Source organism: Berghia stephanieae, chromosome 2, assembly GCF_034508935.2.
Source record: "Berghia stephanieae isolate SIO BIC M18660-M18661 chromosome 2, UCSD_Bste_1.3, whole genome shotgun sequence".
Lineage (NCBI taxonomy): Eukaryota > Metazoa > Mollusca > Gastropoda > Nudibranchia > Aeolidiidae > Berghia > Berghia stephanieae.
In genome coordinates, this window is record NC_088361.1 from 114438916 (window position 1) to 114458107 (window position 19192).

A 19192-nucleotide genomic window follows, 5' to 3' on the forward strand; every position below is an offset into this window, starting at 1 on the left:
AAAACTATTTTTGTAAAGGCTGAGTGTAAAGTTTTGGGAAAAATCCGGAAAATTGCCGGTAAGGAGGGAGTTAATGTTGGTGACATACAAGTCGAGTAAATCATCTCACCCTGCGTAAATATTGGATTTTCAAACTCGGTTTTCGTCGTGCGCTCTCAAGAAATCGCAAAAAGTTTGGGATTCTAAAACACAAATTTAAAAGTATCCTATTTAATATTAGACAACTGCGTAAAGGTAGATGCAAAATATTCCATAACCATATCAACTATTAGTTTTAGTAAAACCGTCCCTTTGACTAGTGACATGCAATGATAATTTGTGACACCAAATTTTCAAACTTGACATTCAATTTCAACCAAAACAAGTACAAAAATCATTTCTTCCAACACGAAATAACGAAATCTGGAATTCCAAATTGAAGTCACTCAGCTTTTTGTTATTGTTTTCAGACAGCAATTTTAATGATTAGTTGGCCCTAGATTCTATTAATGAGACTATCAAAGTTTAAGGTTACACAGAGTTTTGTGTGTCATACCGTTATATCCGGTTGACACATGTTGTGAGTGTTTAGTCTAAACGCATCGCATCAATTCAAGCCATTAAAAGTGGAAAGTCGCGTGAAATGTGAATAATGATCAATTATGTCTTAAACCTGTACAATAGATAGTATGCGCTTGGCTATGAAGCTCACAACATTGCCATCCGGAAGTATAACGGACCAGCACACATAACTCTGTTGTGTAAACATGATCTTTTATAGTCTGGTTAATATAGTTAAGTGAGAATTACTCATAAACGTGGATGGCAAAAAACAATAACAAAAAGCCGAGTGACGTCAATTCCATTCTATCTATAATCTATCTATTTCCATCGCATGTTTACCTGTTGTATTAGGTGACCTTTCTAATCGTGAGATTTAGAATAATGTTTTGACAGGGTAAAATGTGGAATCACAATATACAATTATAGATAGTTCGAAGATGACGTCACTCAGGTCTTTGTTATTGTTTTTTGCCATCCGCGTTTATGAGTAATGCTCACTGAACTGTATTGACCTGACTATAAACGTTCATGGATACACACAGTTTTGTGTTTTGGTCGTTATACTTCCGGATGGCAATGTTATGAGCTTCTTAGCCAAGCGCATACTATCTATCCAATGCCATCGCTCGAGTCAAAACAATGTGAATATTATTAATTCTCTTGGAGGTAAACAATGAAGGGGAGATGGCACACATTCTTTGGAAATAGCAGCCTTAATTAAATCAATGCCTGTCACTTCCCCAAATATACTTAACAATACAAGGCACCGACTACCAAACGAAAGAGAAAATTGAATTGTTTTTGAAATGTTTTGGGCATGCGCAGGGAAACAAATGATCCAATTGGTTCTGCTATTGAATAACAACTTTTTTTTAAACTTGAGCTTTTATATAGAGCAATATCCACTAAACGTGCTCAAAGCGCTTTACAAGGGGTCCCTGGCCAACAGCAACACGTAATATTTAGAACGGGACATGACGCCTGTTAGGCGATATTACAAATTTATGTTTGGACAAAGACAACGCTGTTAACGGCCAGGTACTCGTTATACACCTGAGTACGGTGAGAGAATCTGAGTAAAGAGCCTTCTCCAAGGAATCAACTATGCGCCGAACGCGAGACTCGAACCCACGATCTTCCGATCCGAAAGCAAGTGTCATACCACTAGAGCACATAGCCGCACAACCCACTATTTACGCTTTGAGCACATTTAGTAGATGTTGCACTATATAAAATCTCATTTAAAAATATTTTTTAAAAGACATTGGCAAGAAGGAGTAGAATGTTATTATTTATCTTACCTGCGATTTCTCTGTCTCTCTGCCCTTGAGAGCTGCCGGGCTAATGATGCGATCACAGTAGCTTCCTTCTAGCATAGCAACTCCAGAGGGACGAGACGCAGTTTCATTCTCGTAATAAAATAGAATGTTCTGGTAGAGGACGAAATATCTCTGCTGCCATTTGTTCATGTCCGAGCTCCTTTTGTACAGGTATCCACTCATCGTGTTCTCTACTTTGGCTTTTCCGGCCAAGTAGAGAAGCTGGCCGTCCGTGAAGCGAATGTTTTTCTGCATTGTGATTGGTTGTTTTCTATTGAATCACTTATATGCAGAAATCAAAACAGTCCCGGGACTTGATTTTCGTTGTTAATGTAACAGAATATAAAGTTTCCGAAATTTTACATCCAGGTACTGGTAGTAATCACAACAATTTAAAATCCAAAAAAGGAAAAGCTTATAAATATGTGCTGTAGTTTAAAACTGCGGTGGCATTGTATATCCATGTAAACAAGCATATTTAAAGAAACTCAACAATCACAGTGTTTATCCATTGAAAATACATCACTAGAAAAAGAATTAGATTAATATATCCACAGTATCCGAGTTAAACAGAATAAATGATGAATTTATGTGTTAGAGCGCACTTAAATCCAAGCAATAATTCAAAAAACTCCACCACGTTCGATTGGGGTTTTAAAGTGAAGATAATATCAAGGCTGGCTGACATCCATTGTAGTATCTGGGGAAATTAGAAAGATAGATAATAATGCGTTAGGCATTTTGATAGTTGGATAGTTATATTTGACTTGTGAAGTCATCAGAGGTCATAAATAATGATGGTGATAAAAGAAAAACATTGAGCAACAACCACTAAATGTGCTCATACGAAGGGCAACCCTTAAAATGTGATGAGACATGACGCATGCAAAGTGCAATGACAATTATTTTCGACTGAGTCAAAGGTTTTAACCTGCCTGGTGTTCATTTTACACATTACTGTGGTGAGAGCCTTTCCCAGTGACTCAACATTGCGCCATTCAAATTGGGTATCGAGCCTGGGACCTGCAGAAACCACAAGTTAGGACGTAGGTCGCCGTAAATAGCTCGTAAGATATCGCGCTTATGTTGGATTTTTCTTAGCACAGAGACAACGCGCGTCCCGCCTCGCTTGAGAATTCCTGCCTGGCGGGTAATTTCTATCAAACGATTATTACATTCTTTCCCGTGACTTGACTGATTTACTGCCTTCGGTTACTAGATCTATCCAATGTTTGTGATAGCTTTCTCGTGGTAATAATTTAAATCAAAATCGATGATAAAGTGTGCATGTTTTGATTGTGTATTACATAATACACATGCAGTAAGTAATAAACATCTACATTTTTTCAACCTCATAGATACATGTGTATTTTCGACTTCTTACGTGATGTTTATGGTTTAAATACATAGATATTAACGAGTCCCCTTCAAACACGGTAGCCATTCTGACATGAGTTTGCTATCTTCCATTGGTTACACGTGCCACGATTTACCGCATTCTCCGCGTACTCATCAAGCACCTCCTTGCACGAGCGACCCGCTTCCCGCTCGAGTTCTCTTCCCGCCCCCCGTGACTGTGTTGGACCTAAGAGATATATATATATATATATATAATATATATATATATATATATATATATATATATATATATATAATAAGCCACTGTCTCCAAGCGACCAACACTTGATATTAGAGCTGGGGTGGGAATTGGTTTATAAGGGTCTTGCAAATGCCCAGTCTTTTAAGTCAAAGTCTTTCCAACTCCGAGCCGCTCGGATTGGTTTGCTGCACACAAAAAAATAGATATACTGTTTTGTTACCTATATGTACCGTTTTGCGACCTAAATGTATCGTTTGTGTGTGCAAGCCATGCGGGTAAGTGCAGCGAGCGCTTGCCAGTCAGAAAAAAAAGAAACAGCGATCTGAGTTTGAAAAAAAAAATGAAAAAAACCCACAAACAACGTAACCTGTTAAAGGGGAATTTAAATCTTACCTGGAGCTTAAGAAAATCTATCCGTTTTCATTAAAAGACAAATAACAGCTATGCAATTATAGTTTCAATGAATACCAAGTCGCGATTTTTAGACTGCTCTTAGGGTGGAAAAGGTTTATTGTGCATTAAAATAATATAAAGGAAACTATCATTTGAAAACAAAAAATCAGTGTCACTGACAAAAGGTAAATTACAATAGACACGCACCGTCCAGCAACTTCTATCTCACTTGCTAATAATAAAAAAAATAAATGGTAATCAAGAGTACTAAATAAAAGGGGGGATGGTGTTGCATCAATGTAACCAAGTAGCAATGTAACCCTTTAAAGACGAAATTTATTTGATATTACTTTGACCAAACACCTGATCTTCCCGTTTTCATCAAAAGACAAGTAATGACAAAGCGATTATAGATAATTGAAGTCCGAGTTGCGATACTCTGACTGCTCTCTTGGTGGAAACGTTTAAGAACCCCTGCACGTCAAGCATCTGTAACACTTCCATGTACTACGTCATAAGGCGACCTTTCTCTCTTTCGTATCCTCATACCTTCCACCTCTTATCCCTCCAATCTCAGGTTAAAATGGAATTTCCTGCTCGGACTGTGAATTGTTTTTTTTTCTTTCGTCCAATTAAAAACCAAGGCATCGAGTCGCTTATTAACTACCTATTGGACATGAATTGGTTTGAAAGCGATACAGTTCCGAGTTTCGATCCAATGCTGGATGACTCGTTTTGCCGCAAGGGTCTCGCGGACAGCGAGCTGTTCCGGTGGTCCGCCATGACTCTACTAGATATACTTGAATCGTGGTGAAATGCGATGGCTTCATTTAGATGATTTCCCATTTGTAAGTCAAATTCAACAGGACAGCAAAAACTGTATTAAAAAACCCAACCCCGGCCGCATACCATGGAGTGCCTAAAAAAGGATACGAATCAACTGAACTCATCATAACAGCAAAGAGACATGCAACGTTATTGTGCAATTGGTCAACATGGTTATGCATTGTCCATTGTGATAAGTTATTTCTATTGTTCATGAGGTGGCAGTCTCTCAGATTTTGATCATTCTAGACTTTACATTTCTTTACATTGTGTTATTGTGTCGATTGGCACAAAAATGTAACACCATCTCAGTCTAGTAGCGTAGGGTTCCCGAATTTCGACACTGGTCGTATTATCGACTCTCTCAGGAAAAGAATCGACCACAATTCACACAACATTAGGAACCCCACAAGGCGATAGCTTAAGTCCAATATTATTCATACCATACTAAGAAGCCGCGTTAAAAGAATTAAGAACACATATACCCATAAGCAACAGACTAACAACAGAACTCATTTATGCAGACGACGTAGACTTAATATTCGACACAAAACACGAAGCAGAAAGATTCATCCCCATTATTTCAAATGTGCTCAAAGAATGGAACTTTACAGTAAACGAGTCAAAAACAGAACTCACAACCATCCATAGGAATCAAGATAACTGGAAAAGTGTAAGAAAATTACGAAACTTCATCAACGAAAACGAAGATATCCATCAAAGAAAACTTTTGGCTCAACGGGCATTCCAGTCCCTCAGAAACATTTGGAACCGTGATTTCATCAGTCAACAAAGAAAAATCCAACATTACGAAGCACTCGTCCTGCCCATACTTCTCTACAACTGCGGCACATGGGGACTAACAAAATCAAACTTAGAAAAATTAAACGCACTACACAGAAAACATCTAAGAACAATGTTAGGAATATATTGGCCAGATAAAATATCAAATGACGAACTATACGAACGCTGCCAAAAGAGACCAATCAGCGACACCATCAAATACCAAAGATGCAAACTTTTCGGACATATTCTTAGGCGAGACGAGTCAATCCCTGCACAAACGGCCATGGAGGAATACCTGTCACAGAATGGCAAAAAGTGCGCTGGCAGAACACCCACCTCACTCCCAACATCACTAAACCAAGATCTTCAACAGTACTACAAACAACACCTAGACTCATCACAACACGACCAAACAGCCAGCACCCAGCAAAATCAAGAACCATCTCTACGAGACACCTCCATACCAACAAAGACCTCTCTCAACTAAAAGTACTGGCACAGGACAGAGAGAAATGGAGAACCATCTCTATAGAAATCGTTAGATCCACTTGAACAAAAACAGTTCACGACAAGCGCCATTAGGACTGCGACTCCTTATTATTATTATTAGATAGGCTGCTTTCAAACCTGTTTTTCACCTAAATTTGTGTCTTCAGACTTAAAAACATTGATGTCATCTTAACCGCCGATAACTTTTCCTTCTGTTTCGCCTTCTTTTCGAATAAAAAACGGATGGAATTTTTTGTTATTTAATGCGTAAACATACGGTTCACGAAATCCGCTTCAACACCGGCGATTTTGTAAAATTTTAAGGGCTGGCCCGAATTTCGACACCCTCCCGCCTAAAGTAGTCCTTCAGAGCCAATCGGCTCATATCTCCGGAGTTTATCCTGGTTTCTATAGTGTGAAACGGAAAATAGCAATTACTTGCAATCCTATGGATAGGACGCTAGTCTATCGCAAAGTACTTTCCGTCAGATCTAACAGACCCAGCTATCTAATCACTACAGGTTGGACAGGGGGAATCAGAGGAAGAGGAAGAAGAAGAATTAGAAGAAGAAGAATTAGAAGAAGAAGAAGAAGAATAAGAAGAAGAAGAAGAAGAAGAAGAAGAGGAAGGAGAAAAGAAGAAGAAGAAGAAGAAAGAAGAAGAAAAGAAGAAGAAGAGAAGAAAAGAAAAGAAGAAGAAGAAAGAAGAAGAAGAAGAAAGAAGAAGAAGAAGAAGAAGAAGAAGAAGAAGAAGAAGAGAAGAAGAAGAAGAAGAAGAAGAAGAAAAGAGAGAAGAAGAAGAAGAAGAAGAAGAAGAAGAAGAAGAGAAGAAGAAGAAGAAGAAGAAGAAGAAGAAGAAGAAGAAGAAGAAGAAAGAAGAAGAAGAAGAAGTAGAAGAGAAGAAGAAGAAGAAGAAGAAGAAGAAGAAGAAGAAGAAGAAGAAGAAGAAGAAGAAGAAGAAGAAGAAGAAGAAGAAGAAGAAGAAGAAGAATTGTAAAATTCGGGCACCCTACCTTAGCAGAGATTTTTGATTGGATGTCACACTGTAAACATTTCCGTGACACATATAAAAATGGCATAGCGGCAAATGTATATTGTACGTACTAATGATGTTACGTCATACGTGATGCGTGATATGTGATACGTTTGATTTGATTAACCTTCTATTTTATCGCAGCTTACGATTCCGATAGTCAATTCTTTACAGTTGAATTGATCTGAAATATGAGATTTTAGTTTTTTTATCCGTAACCATTACTACGACCGAAACCCTACGGATCGAGTCCAGCTAGAGGAAGTTGCAGGAAAGATAGATAAACGTCTCTTGGGGAAGCTGCCAGGGATTACTTGAGGCACCAATAACCAAGTGCTCCTGAGCTAGTGGGGATTGACGGTGTTGACCACTGACTTGCACTCGTTGGGAGAATGGTCCAGAAATGCAGCTATCGCCTTAAACTTTTTATTTCTCCTAAATAAAACAATTAAATTCAACCTCTCATATTTTCGACTGTAAAAAACTGTTTTAAGGCGATGGATCACGATAAATTACTTTTTATCGCCACCTAATCACCACTATGCTGAACCAGTGTCTTTCAGAGAACAATTATACCATATTTAATAATGCTCTTTAAAAATACGTCAAAAAATCTAACACGAAACGAACTTATTTTTAGTAATAACTATAGTCAAAATACTATGGTCATGCTTCTGCTCAGAAGATGATTATGAAGATGATGAGGTTGATGATGATGATGATGGTGATAATGTTGATGATAATAATGATGATGATGATGGTGATGATGATGATGATGATGATGATGATGATGATGATGATGATGATGATGATGATGATGATGATGATGATGATGATCCAATCAAGAGACGTGAATTCATATCTTCTGATATCCATGCCGTCGTGAGTGTGTGTGCTGTTACTACTAGTGCTCACTCATTCATTTGACGTGTGTAGCCAAGCGATGGCTGGGATACCCGCCTAATTCCTGTCGTCTAATCTGATAAACATTGTTCACGTCACCTGCAATGCCATTTTATTGACAAGGACAATTTACAAGTTAATGCTTGAGTGATACTATCTATCTATTTCTTCGACGTTTCGTTTATTTATTTATTTATTTATATTGTTGGGTGTGTTTGTTTTTATTTTTATTTTATATCTAATTTATTTTTTGGGAGTGGGGGGGGGAGGGGGGGGGATCTTTCCGTGGCCTTCGTAAAGTTATGGCCTGACACTGACCAAAAAATGACGTCAAAATGCCAGTCTTTTGCCACAAAAGAAAACAAATTGTGAGTTGTATTCATTAGTTCAACCAATGAAATAACTTGTTTCCATGAGCACTACTAACGACAACTCACTAGGTGATGCAAAAACCAAATAATGACGTCAAACTGCCAGTCCTTTTGGATTTCAGTGTCAGGCTATAACATAACGATGGCTACAGTCAGGCTATAAAATAAAGATGGCTACGGTCTTTCACTTTTTATGATGAACCAAGTATCTCTGAAAGTTCAAGTGCTATCCTCTTTCTCCTACTCTTCAACTCCCTTCTAACCAGCATCATCATAGAGAACAGATCATCATCATCATCATCATCATCATCATCCTCATCATCATCATCATCATGGTTATCAGATGCAACATTTATATGGCCAAAAACCAGTGTAAATCAAAGCTATTGACCGTACATAGCATTCTCTGCTCTTGGAGACATTTCTTTATTCAGGAGCGCATTCTTCCCGATTCCAGGTCTCAGCAATGGGAAAACGTGAGCATTTACAGCATTTAAGTCGGAACTTACTTAAATCCCATTTTGGCAAGTGGTATGTCTATAGATGAACGCGTCAAAAACTGTTTTATATATCCATCTTCCTAGTAAGCGATGCTGAACATTTTTCAACTCTGAAATTCGTTGTCAAAAACTAGCTGCTCCCATTCTAGGTACCCGGTTTGTCGCGATGGACCGTAACCATTACTACGACCGAAACCCTACGGATCGAGTCCAGCTAGAGGAAGTTGCAGGAAAGATAGATAAACGTCTCTTGGGGAAGCTGCCAGGGATTACTTGAGGCACCAGTAACCAAGTGCTCCTGAGCTAGTGGGGATTGACGGTGTTGACCACTGACTTGCACTCGTTGGGAGAATGGTCCAGAAATGCAGAGTACCTACCTAGTTTTAACATTCTGAAAACGTGTGTTACAAATGGTACCAGGCAAAAAAATACAAGTTACAAAATAATTCCCAAAAGTCAGATTCTTTCGATTGGAGATCAAACATCAGCCGTTCTGATCACAGGTCAGAATAGTAGAAAACGGTAGGGGCTGCCTGAAGTCTGAAGCCGGTGATCGTGAAAATACTAACGAAAGAGTGAAAATGAAGGGGCTTCGTATGAGAACAAATCAGAGCAGAGCTCAAGGTCAGAATAGCTTCCATTCCATATTACTATTTTCATATATTTTTTGTTTGTTTTTTGTTGTTGTTTTTTTTTTTTTTTTTTTTGTTGTGTGTCTTCATATGTTTATCTTCCATCAGTGACTGCTCCCTAATTTGTCACTAGTGCGTCTAGTAGAGCATTAAATCGTGACAGGGATACCCGCACACTTCAAGACGATCCATTAGTATGAAAAGATACTGCTGCAATAGGTAGATGGTCATAATGTTTTAGTGTAATGGAGATAACGATAAAGGGAGTAAATCTGACTAATGAATGTACAAAACAAAACAAACGACGTTTCGGCCCTTGGCCTTTTTCAAGTAAACACAGAATACATATATATATATATTTATATTAGATTGTCATAATAATATAGGCGAAAATTTGTAAATGTGTGTGTGTGTGTGTATGTGTGTGTGTATGTGTGTGTGCAATGGAAGAGAGAGAGAGTGAGAGAGAGAGAGATGGAGAGAGAGAGAGAGAATAAAATGAAGTAATGATATCAAAACCTCTATTTATTTGTTTTAGTGTAACCATTTGAGATGCTGACATTATTGTCACTATCATCATTAGTGCCCATCGTCAAGACTTATTATGACCATCAGTAACAACAAAAATTATGATATAGTATTACAAAAAAAAATAATAAATCGATATCCATAACCTTGTCGAAAATGAAAACAGGATTCATTTATTAATTACATAAAACCGATTTTTCTAGCAAGGATAATATCTTAATTGACACGGATTGCGATAAGCATTGCCATTGATGTTGTTTCGTGTCTCGGTCTTGCTAATGGGGTTTAGATATTTTTTTTTCTTTTCTTTTCTCGCTCTCATATTATTCGGTTGTTGATACTGAACATATGAAATTAAACAATTAACTGCCGTAATCTGGAAAAACGTCTATTTAAAAATTTGGTCAGAAAAGTGTCCTTCAAATATCGATTGATTTGAATTACCCTAATCTTGGCAAAACTCTCAAACCTGGGACGAAGTCATTAAAAGCGGTCGATATTTGAAGGACGAGTTTTCTGGCCAATTCTTTTGATTAATTCGCGGGTTTTTTCTTCTCCAGAGCCCGGCACTTAATTGGTTAATGTAGTTGGAGGTCACAAAGATGAGGAGAAGGGCTGGAGGAAATTATGCTTCCGTAGTGGAAAATTTCAAAATGAGTCTTCCCTGAGGGCAGAAGGAAAAGCAAATTAAAGAATTCGCTGATACAGCCCGACGGGCAAACGTGTGAAGCTTGTCGCGAAGATTGGGGAAATACTGAGGACAAGACAAACAGTTAAAACGAATATTATAGCCCATGGGTAAAATAATATTTAAAATAAACTTTACGCTTCATTTTCAAATATTTGTTTTTTACAGGGGCTGGAGAGAGAGAGAGAGAGAGAGAGAGAGAGAGAGAGAGAGAGAGAGAGAGGATAGGAGGAAGGAATTTCATCTCAATGAATGTTGTGGTGTCGTGTTTGTTTTTGGTGATTGTGGATCTCTTCCAGATTCCAGCAAAACGGAACTATGGCATTTTTCAACTCACTGTCACCAACGAGTATAATATATCATTGCTGTCACTACTTTTCTCTTCAGGATAGTCATTTGAGTTGGTAGTAGCTCGTCTCTCTCTCTCTCTCTCTCTCTCTCTCTCTCTCTCTCTCTCTCTCTCTCTCTCTCCCTCTCTCTCTCTCTCTGTCTCTCTCACTCTCTTTTTATTTCTTTATTTATTTCTTCCCCCCTCTCTCTCTCTCTCTCTCTCTCTCTCTCTCTCTCTCTCTGTATCTATCTATCTATCTATCTATCTATCTCACTCCATTCAATTATATTTTCTCTGTCATTATCAGCCTTTTCCCACTTTTTCGTTTCTTTGCTCAAGAAAAGAAATCCAATTTAATTTACAAATTACTTAGGTAGTAAAGAAAGCTGTAATTTTATCCAAGGTTTTGTATTGGACTTTTTTCTTCTGTCATAATTTACCCTCATTTCGCATGGTGGATGGGCTGAGAATCCAATTAATATAGGCCGCCACAACGACTACATCTAGTGAGCAGATGATTATGTCCCCCGATCGGCTTGACTTATCAAAAATGCATAAGATATGGGAAACTGGAACTGTCCTGAATAGCAGTTTTCATAGCTTGATATTGGGAAGCTTTTGAATTTGCTAACCGGATTTGTATCTAATATTGAAGATAAATAGATAGATAGGAAGGAAGAGGGAAGTTCGCAGAATATGAGATAGAGACTGTATGTGTTGTGTTTATGTGTAAATGTGTATGTTACGAGAGCGAGCGAGAGAGAGAGAGAGATAGATAGAGAGAGAGAGAGAGAGAGAGAGAGGGGGGGGGGGTGGGAAATACATAACATTGTTTCAATCATCATGACCTAATACTTGTCAAAGTTTAAAACCTGGGTCTTTTTTAGCCATTTTAATGAATGGATATATTCTGATGAATTATACGTTTTCTGACAAAAATTAAATAAAAACATTTCACACTTTATTTATATCAAATAAAATGGACACGTTTTGATAAGGGAAATAAATGAACGGTAATACTTGAAAACTATATGATGATACCTTAGACACGACGTGCACTTATTTGCAGGTCTGATAACCCAGTTCCTTATGGGCTCATTGCATTAATGGAAATCTCGAAATAGGACGCAATAAATTGTCCATTACAAAAATTTAAGTGGGTTCGAATGTCGGACCTGCATATATGTACACGCCGATAACACGCCGATAACATATTACAGTCACGTGAACAATAATGATGAAAGATAATGTATTATGTTTGTTTTTTTTTTTTTTTGCATTGATATATCCGATAAAATCAAAATAAATAAATCCATTTATTAAAACGAAAATAAAAAGATTAACGACACCATACGTGAACGCACAACAGTACCTATAAGAATGAATAATAATGTAAACTTATCTGTGTCAGCAAACACAAATCTAATCTAAAAATAAGACTTAATGAAGGAATTTCAATAGCTTAAATCCGTTTTCCTTGCTGTCCCGTAACTGAATAGATATTGGCTCTATTCTCTTAATTGCCAATCGCTCACACTATTAAGCTGTGTACAGTGTTATAGTTTTAAAATAAAATCTTGAAAATTGTTTGAACTTAAAAAGCAGCTCAGCCATGCAATCCAGTGAGTGGAACGGGAACGATCTATGGATAGAACGAAGATGACATCACGCAGGTCTTTGTTATTGTTTTTCGCCATCCATGTTTATGAGTAATTTTCACTATACAGTATCAACAACTCTTTAAACGTTTATGGTTACACACACACACACACACGCACACACATGCATATATACACACACACACACATATATATATATATATATATATATATATATATATATATATATATATATATATTATCACTGAAAAAGATTCAATTACATCTATGGGAGCGATCTATATTCATGTTTTCGTCCAACCTAGTCATTGGCCACATGATTTGTTGCTGTACAACGATTGGACATTTCCTAATAAATGTTAACACGTTGATTTGTTTATGAAAGTTGTAAACATACCCATGAGTCAGGCTGAGCAAAATGACCAGTTACGACGTTAGATATTTCTCAAACTGTGGACACTTTTCACTATGTGGGTCACTTCGAGCACACTGTGCAATGTGACCAATGACCTCGAGCACATGAAAAGGTAATATAGATCATGCTAATTAATCAATCCCCGTCTCATATCGTTGTTCATAGATTCAATACATAGCATCTAAACTACTCCGACTTAATACTGTCTTGAGATGGCGCATCACAAATGTTCTGGGTTTGAGCTTCGTTTTGACGATTTGAATTGATTGTTACAAGAGATAAAAATTACTCGCTCCTAATGGAAAAAGTGGAGATAAAGATAAAAGGAGTAAATCTGACTCATGAATGAACAACACAAAACAAACGACGTTTCGGCCTTTGGCCTTTTTCAAGTAAACACTAAATACATATATATGTTTTATTGACTCATTTAGGTACCTCTATTTATGGAAAAAGTGTTTTGTCAAGTGTACGGCGGTATTTCACCAAGTGGATATATAGGCCCGCAGGCAGGACGCAATTATTGTGTTGTTTTATATAGGTCTTACAGCAGGCAGACCAGAACGGGTCAATAGTTACAAAAATTAAATTAAATTTACAGTAGCAGCTCTGTCAACACAAACAGAAATTACGAGGGTGAATGTTTTACCACATTAAATGACGTCATTGTTCTCGGTGCTCTTTAAGAAAGATTATTCACCTTAACTACGCCACTACCACATCATCTCATTCATCTGTGGTGTTTCATTCATCCAGTTTTGTTGATAAAGGCGTAACCCGAAACGTTCATTTGATCTGTTTTTGTAATTAAATTTAATCTTATATTCTATTTCACATTGTTAATTATTTCTTCGAGCTTCGAGCTGCAACATTTACATCATAAACTTACATTGTATTGATAGGACGAAACCAAGTAGACGAATAATGTCATTCCAAGACAAAGACGGAAAGCAACCAGAAAAAGAGAAAAACATTTAGATATAAGGGGATGGGAGACACAACAACAAAAATTACCACTCAGTCCTCCACGCAACACGATCAAAAACAGAAACTTCCACCAGGAACTAGGAACCCAACTGAGGTTGCTTGCAGATCACAGCCTTTTATATCGGACAATAAGAACTATTGTAGAAGATAAACATCAACGTTCAGAAATTATGAATCTTAAATCTTGTTAAAATGTGATTAACAGAAAGACCTTATAATCTGTGCGCCTAGGTCAGGACGATATCAGAAAAATTTTGAACTCTATCCTTTTCCATCATAGTGTGTATTCAAAAAGTGCCTTAATAATCCGATCAGTTATCTTTTTATGTTAAATTATTTTATGTTATCTTATGTTATGCATGTTATGTTATGTTATGTTGTTTTTTATGATGATGATGATGATGATGATGATGATGATGATGATGATGATGATGATGCCGATGATGATGATGCCGATGATGGTGACGATGACTACGATGTTACTAGTGTGAGTATGTGTGAGTGTATCTATGTCAGTATATTGTATTGTTATAAATGTATAACCAAATGACAAATTGCCACTTTTTTAGAACAATAAAGATATATTATTATTATATCATGTTATTTACTTGAATAGCTTTTATAATGGATGCACTACACCACCCGGCTTTCACTATTGTATCTGCAAACACATTCAAACACAGAAATCTTCACAATCTAACACACTCAATCCGTGTTTTCTAACATCGATAAATATTTACCGATAACATTTGAGGGCCGTGTGCAGAGCAATTAATGCAATGCCACGCTAAAATACTGACAATGGATAACGCTATTGATGTTGACATAAAAGGTGTGTAGATGGTATGGGTCGATATGTAAAAGTTCTATATTTCAAGTTTAATTATTATATCCTTTCTTGTTTTATAAATTGACACAGCAACTGCAACAAACGGGGGCAACAGCTTCTAATGGTATTCACGCTACTATGTTATGACAATCGACCCAATCGGCAAAAATTCTTCACCGCATTCGTGCACCGTCGCAAACCCGCTCGGAAGCTTCGACACAGGACACCGTTCAACTAGATGCTCTGCGGTTTTGGTTTCTATCCCACATCGGGTACATGTTGCACAGCTGGAATGTCCCCACTGATGAAGATATTTTGCCCTGAGGAAGGTTCTCGACCGAAGTCGATTCCCTACCACCCAGTGTCTCCTCTTCCTCTTACTGGTGGAGAAGCCTGGCAACTTCTCATCTAGTTTCGAGGAGTGTATGTCCCCGCCCCCTCGAGGGATTGAATTCGTCCAAACCGACTTCCATCTCGTAAATGCATCTCTGTTCGTTGGCCGAATAACTTTTGTAACATAGCAAATAGACCAAAACTCCAAAATTTGAATTTAGAGTTTATCCAGTGCATCTCAAGCAAAGCAAAACAAAGAAAACTGTTTAAAACAGAGCCTGGGGTAAATAGCTATCTAACCATGTGACTTAATCTAAAATTGGCTTATAGAGGATTTCCAATAACAAATGCAATGTGCGGCTATGTGGTCTTGTGGTATGACATTCACTTTCGGATCGGAGGGTCCTGGGTTCGAGCCTCGCTCGGCGTTTATTTGAGTCATTGGAAAATACTCTTTATTCACATTCTCTCACCGGCCTTGAACAGTGTTGTCTCTGTCCGAAAAAATGTAATATCGCCTAACAAGCATCATGTCACGTCCTACATGTTAAGCGTTGCTGTTGGTCAGGGACCCCTTGTAAAGCGCTCTGAGCACGTTTAGTGGATATTGCGCTATATATTTAAAAAAGCTCAAAAATACAGCTCAATGTAAATATGACTTGTGCGTAAGGCCAGACTAAAAACTGCATGGAGATTGTGCAGAACTGTAAGACTTTTGAGTTTTAACAATAAAGTAAAAATAAGAACACAATAATTGTCAACACAAGAATACACAACAAAACAATGTTAAGAAGCCCGAGTTGAATGAAAAATTTAACACGATAATTCAAATAAAACAAGGGGATTAATGACAAACTGGTTGGAGGTCACGTGATTTCATTTGAGTCCCACTTAGAACGGTGGATGAGACATAGCAAAACCTGAAAGGAATCATAATTGCAAATTATAGTGTGGCTACACGACGGTCTGTGAAACTATTCAAATAGCCCTAGCTGGACGCAGGAACCGAATCCTACCAAAAGCAACAGAGTGAAATAGCATTTGGTGGTCAGCGTGGCTCAGCGGTACGGTCTTTGCTTCGTACCCAAAAATGTATCGAGTTCGATTACCCGCCTCGTTGTGTGGCCTTGAGCAAGTCACCTCTCCCTAGCTCACTTTGCGGCGCTGCACTTCGGCTGAAGCCTGGGTTATTCCAGTCTTCCCTTGGAATAGATCCTAAAGACAAATTTCCCCTTGGTGATGAATAAAGAAAATTTTATTTTATTTATTTATTTATTTATTTTTAAAAAGTCCGTGTTCTAATTACTTTGATTTTACAACCGAATTATCTTTATCCAGTACATTGCGACGTAAAACTCGATCGACGTGGTGGGTCAAAATTTATAAAGGGGAAAAAATAAAATGAAATGGACCATCCGTTTTCAAGAAATGATACCATTCAGGAGTCGTGATAAAATCATAGTCACATCATTCCAGAATATTTCATCCAATATATTTACTTCATAGCACATTTCTGTGTAACCCGTCCGCTTGCTTTGTAAATACAGACACATCTTTCTATTCGTCCCACTCTTATTGACGCTAAAAGACTTTATACTCTATACAGGCATGGACTTCAAATTCAGACATCCAGCCGATGTATTGAAAGTTTTAAAAGACATTGCTGGAGTCCATAGTACTAACGTCAAAATTAAAAGCTGCCCGTAATATTCTAAAATGTTAAATTTGCAAAATGGATATTGTAAAACTGCGAATTGCAATAAAACCGTGAACTTGTTTGTTTTTCTTAATGCAGTGTATATGGCACCTGCGTCTATCCGGCATTTTGTTGGAAGGAGGTAGATAAAGAAAATCGAGCTAAAATTTAAAATGATAAGAATTATAAAATTTAAGATTTTTTTAAGTTTACGAAGCGAAATTTGTTTTTTATCGGTGACATTTCAACTCGAATCTTAAATCTAAGAGTATAATTCAATTTTAAGAATCAGGTTTACTCCACCACAATACCTTCCTTGAAAAGATTGTTCAAATATATCCATCAATTTTAGACAACTAATAATATCACAAGAAATGTGATCCTGCGATTAAGTTAAGTTGTGACAGTTAAATGTTTACTTCTTGTAAACTAGGATTTTACTTCTCAACACCGGGGGGGGGGGGGTTAAAAAAACTTCCATCCAATCACCTCCTGCCCCGCAACAAAGAGTGAATGGAATTAGTGACTTAGTAATAAGCGCCCGTCCAAAGGGTAGAAAGAAACCATCGATGATGCGAAAGTTCACAAAGAAAATAAAATAGTAAGTGTCAAGCATACATACAACTCTACCAGGAAGGAAAGCAATGTGCTAGTTTCATTGGCCACATTGCAAAATGTGCTAAAATTGTCCTACAGTGAAACGTGTTCACATGTTTTGAAATATCTAACATCACGATTGGTCATTTTGTTCAGCTTGACACATGGGTGTTTACAACTTTGATTTTTTTAAAACAGTGTGTTTACATTTGTTAAGTCTAATATCCAATAATTGGACACCAACATATCATGTGGTTGATGATTTGGTTAGACGAAAACCTGAATAAAGATCCTCCCATTGTCACTAAAATTGATAAAGCTTTTGGGAAAATCAGGATTTCAAGAAAGAAAAATATGCATTATGCATTGTTTCTATGATCTGTCACTTTCAAATAATTTTTAATTGATGTCATGAAGGTTCAATTTGTTAAGAATCATTTTCAATCAGCAATCTGCTGCATGCGAAGATTAAGAAGTTGAGATAATAGTCACTTGTTCCAGACCTTCAACGACGGAAGTTCTCCGTCCAGTGTACAAAAGTTTTATATTCGGGATTTGTGTCTGGTATCGCTACATTAAATCACAAGTCAACCAAACACCACGTATTTGACCACTAAAACTCTGAACTAAACATTTGCTTTAAAAAGATTACAATATATTATACATTGATATGATCTCGTGGGACAATAAGGCATTCTTGCTGAGCAGCATCAATTATCTGTATCGAATTTTTGTGGAGCGGATAGATTAGCTTGTCAGACTCTTGTTGGACCAGACGCCAGACCTATTTTCTACATCATTAATCACTCTCTCCACCACAACACGGGACGAGATACAAATTCTGTCTTTTTATGACGAGAATATTCTGTACTTTTTATGTGGTAGAAATTATCGTTGCCTGCACCGGCTGTCTTTTATTGTTAAATTCATAGTGGAGTGTTTTTTTATTTCCGTTTTGCTTTCCTTTTCTTTCTTTTCTTTTCGTTTTTTTTTTGTTGTTATTATTGTTTGTTTGTTTGTGTTTTTAGTCGCTTTCTTTTTTTTCTTTTTTTTTTTTTGGGGGGGGGGGGGGGGGGGGTGTCATTTACTTTTGCACAATTGTGCTATATCGTTCTAAAATATATTTAGGGAGTATCTGGTTTCTATGAATGTTTTGTAGTATATTATGTTTAAATCCTTTCGATATTAAAATTGTTGCTTTTGTATATCGTCACCGACATTATAAAAACGCTCTTTTCTATTGAAATGTAAGAGCGAGTTCGCGATTGTGGAACCTTATGAACAGTAAAATGAGAAAAGCGCAATACTTATTCATTGCGTAAAGACAATGAGCGAGACTGAATATTTCAACAAGAGCAACAAACACCTCCAAAAGATGATTCCACAAAAGAGGCCTATTACGTCACGAAATAAGATAAAACTGGCTAAATCAAAATGAGCTTTTTTGAGCTTTTTTTATATAGGGCAATATCCATTAAACTTGCTCAAAGCGTTTTACAAAGGGTCCCTGTCCAACAGCAACATTTAAAATTTAGGACTGTAAGGCGATATTATAATTTTTTTCGGACAGAGACAACGCTGTTAACGGACAGGTACTCACTTTACACCTGAGTACGGTGAGAGAATGTGAGTAAAGAGCCTTTTCCAATGACTCAACTATGCGCCGAGCGAGGCTCGAACCCAGGACCTTCCGATCCGAAAGCAAGCGTCATACCACAATACAAGACCAAATTTAAAACACAAAGTATTTTTAACACTGTGAAACGTCGAAAATT

At 37.2% G+C, this 19192-nt stretch overlaps 1 protein-coding gene across 14 annotated transcripts in view; it reads right to left on the reverse strand.

Annotated features, from left to right (window-relative positions):
* Nucleotides 1-19192, reverse strand: part of LOC144966304 (ras-specific guanine nucleotide-releasing factor 2-like) — a 376265-nt gene that overhangs the window by 186272 nt on the left and 170801 nt on the right. For all 14 annotated transcript variants that reach the window (XM_078902540.1, XM_078902537.1, XM_078902535.1 and 11 more), the window contains one exon: nt 1845-2562. In XM_078902540.1, the coding sequence (XP_078758666.1) occupies nt 1845-2117 (273 nt within the window). In that variant the 5' untranslated portion in view covers nt 2118-2562. The remainder of the gene's footprint in view (nt 1-1844; nt 2563-19192) is intronic.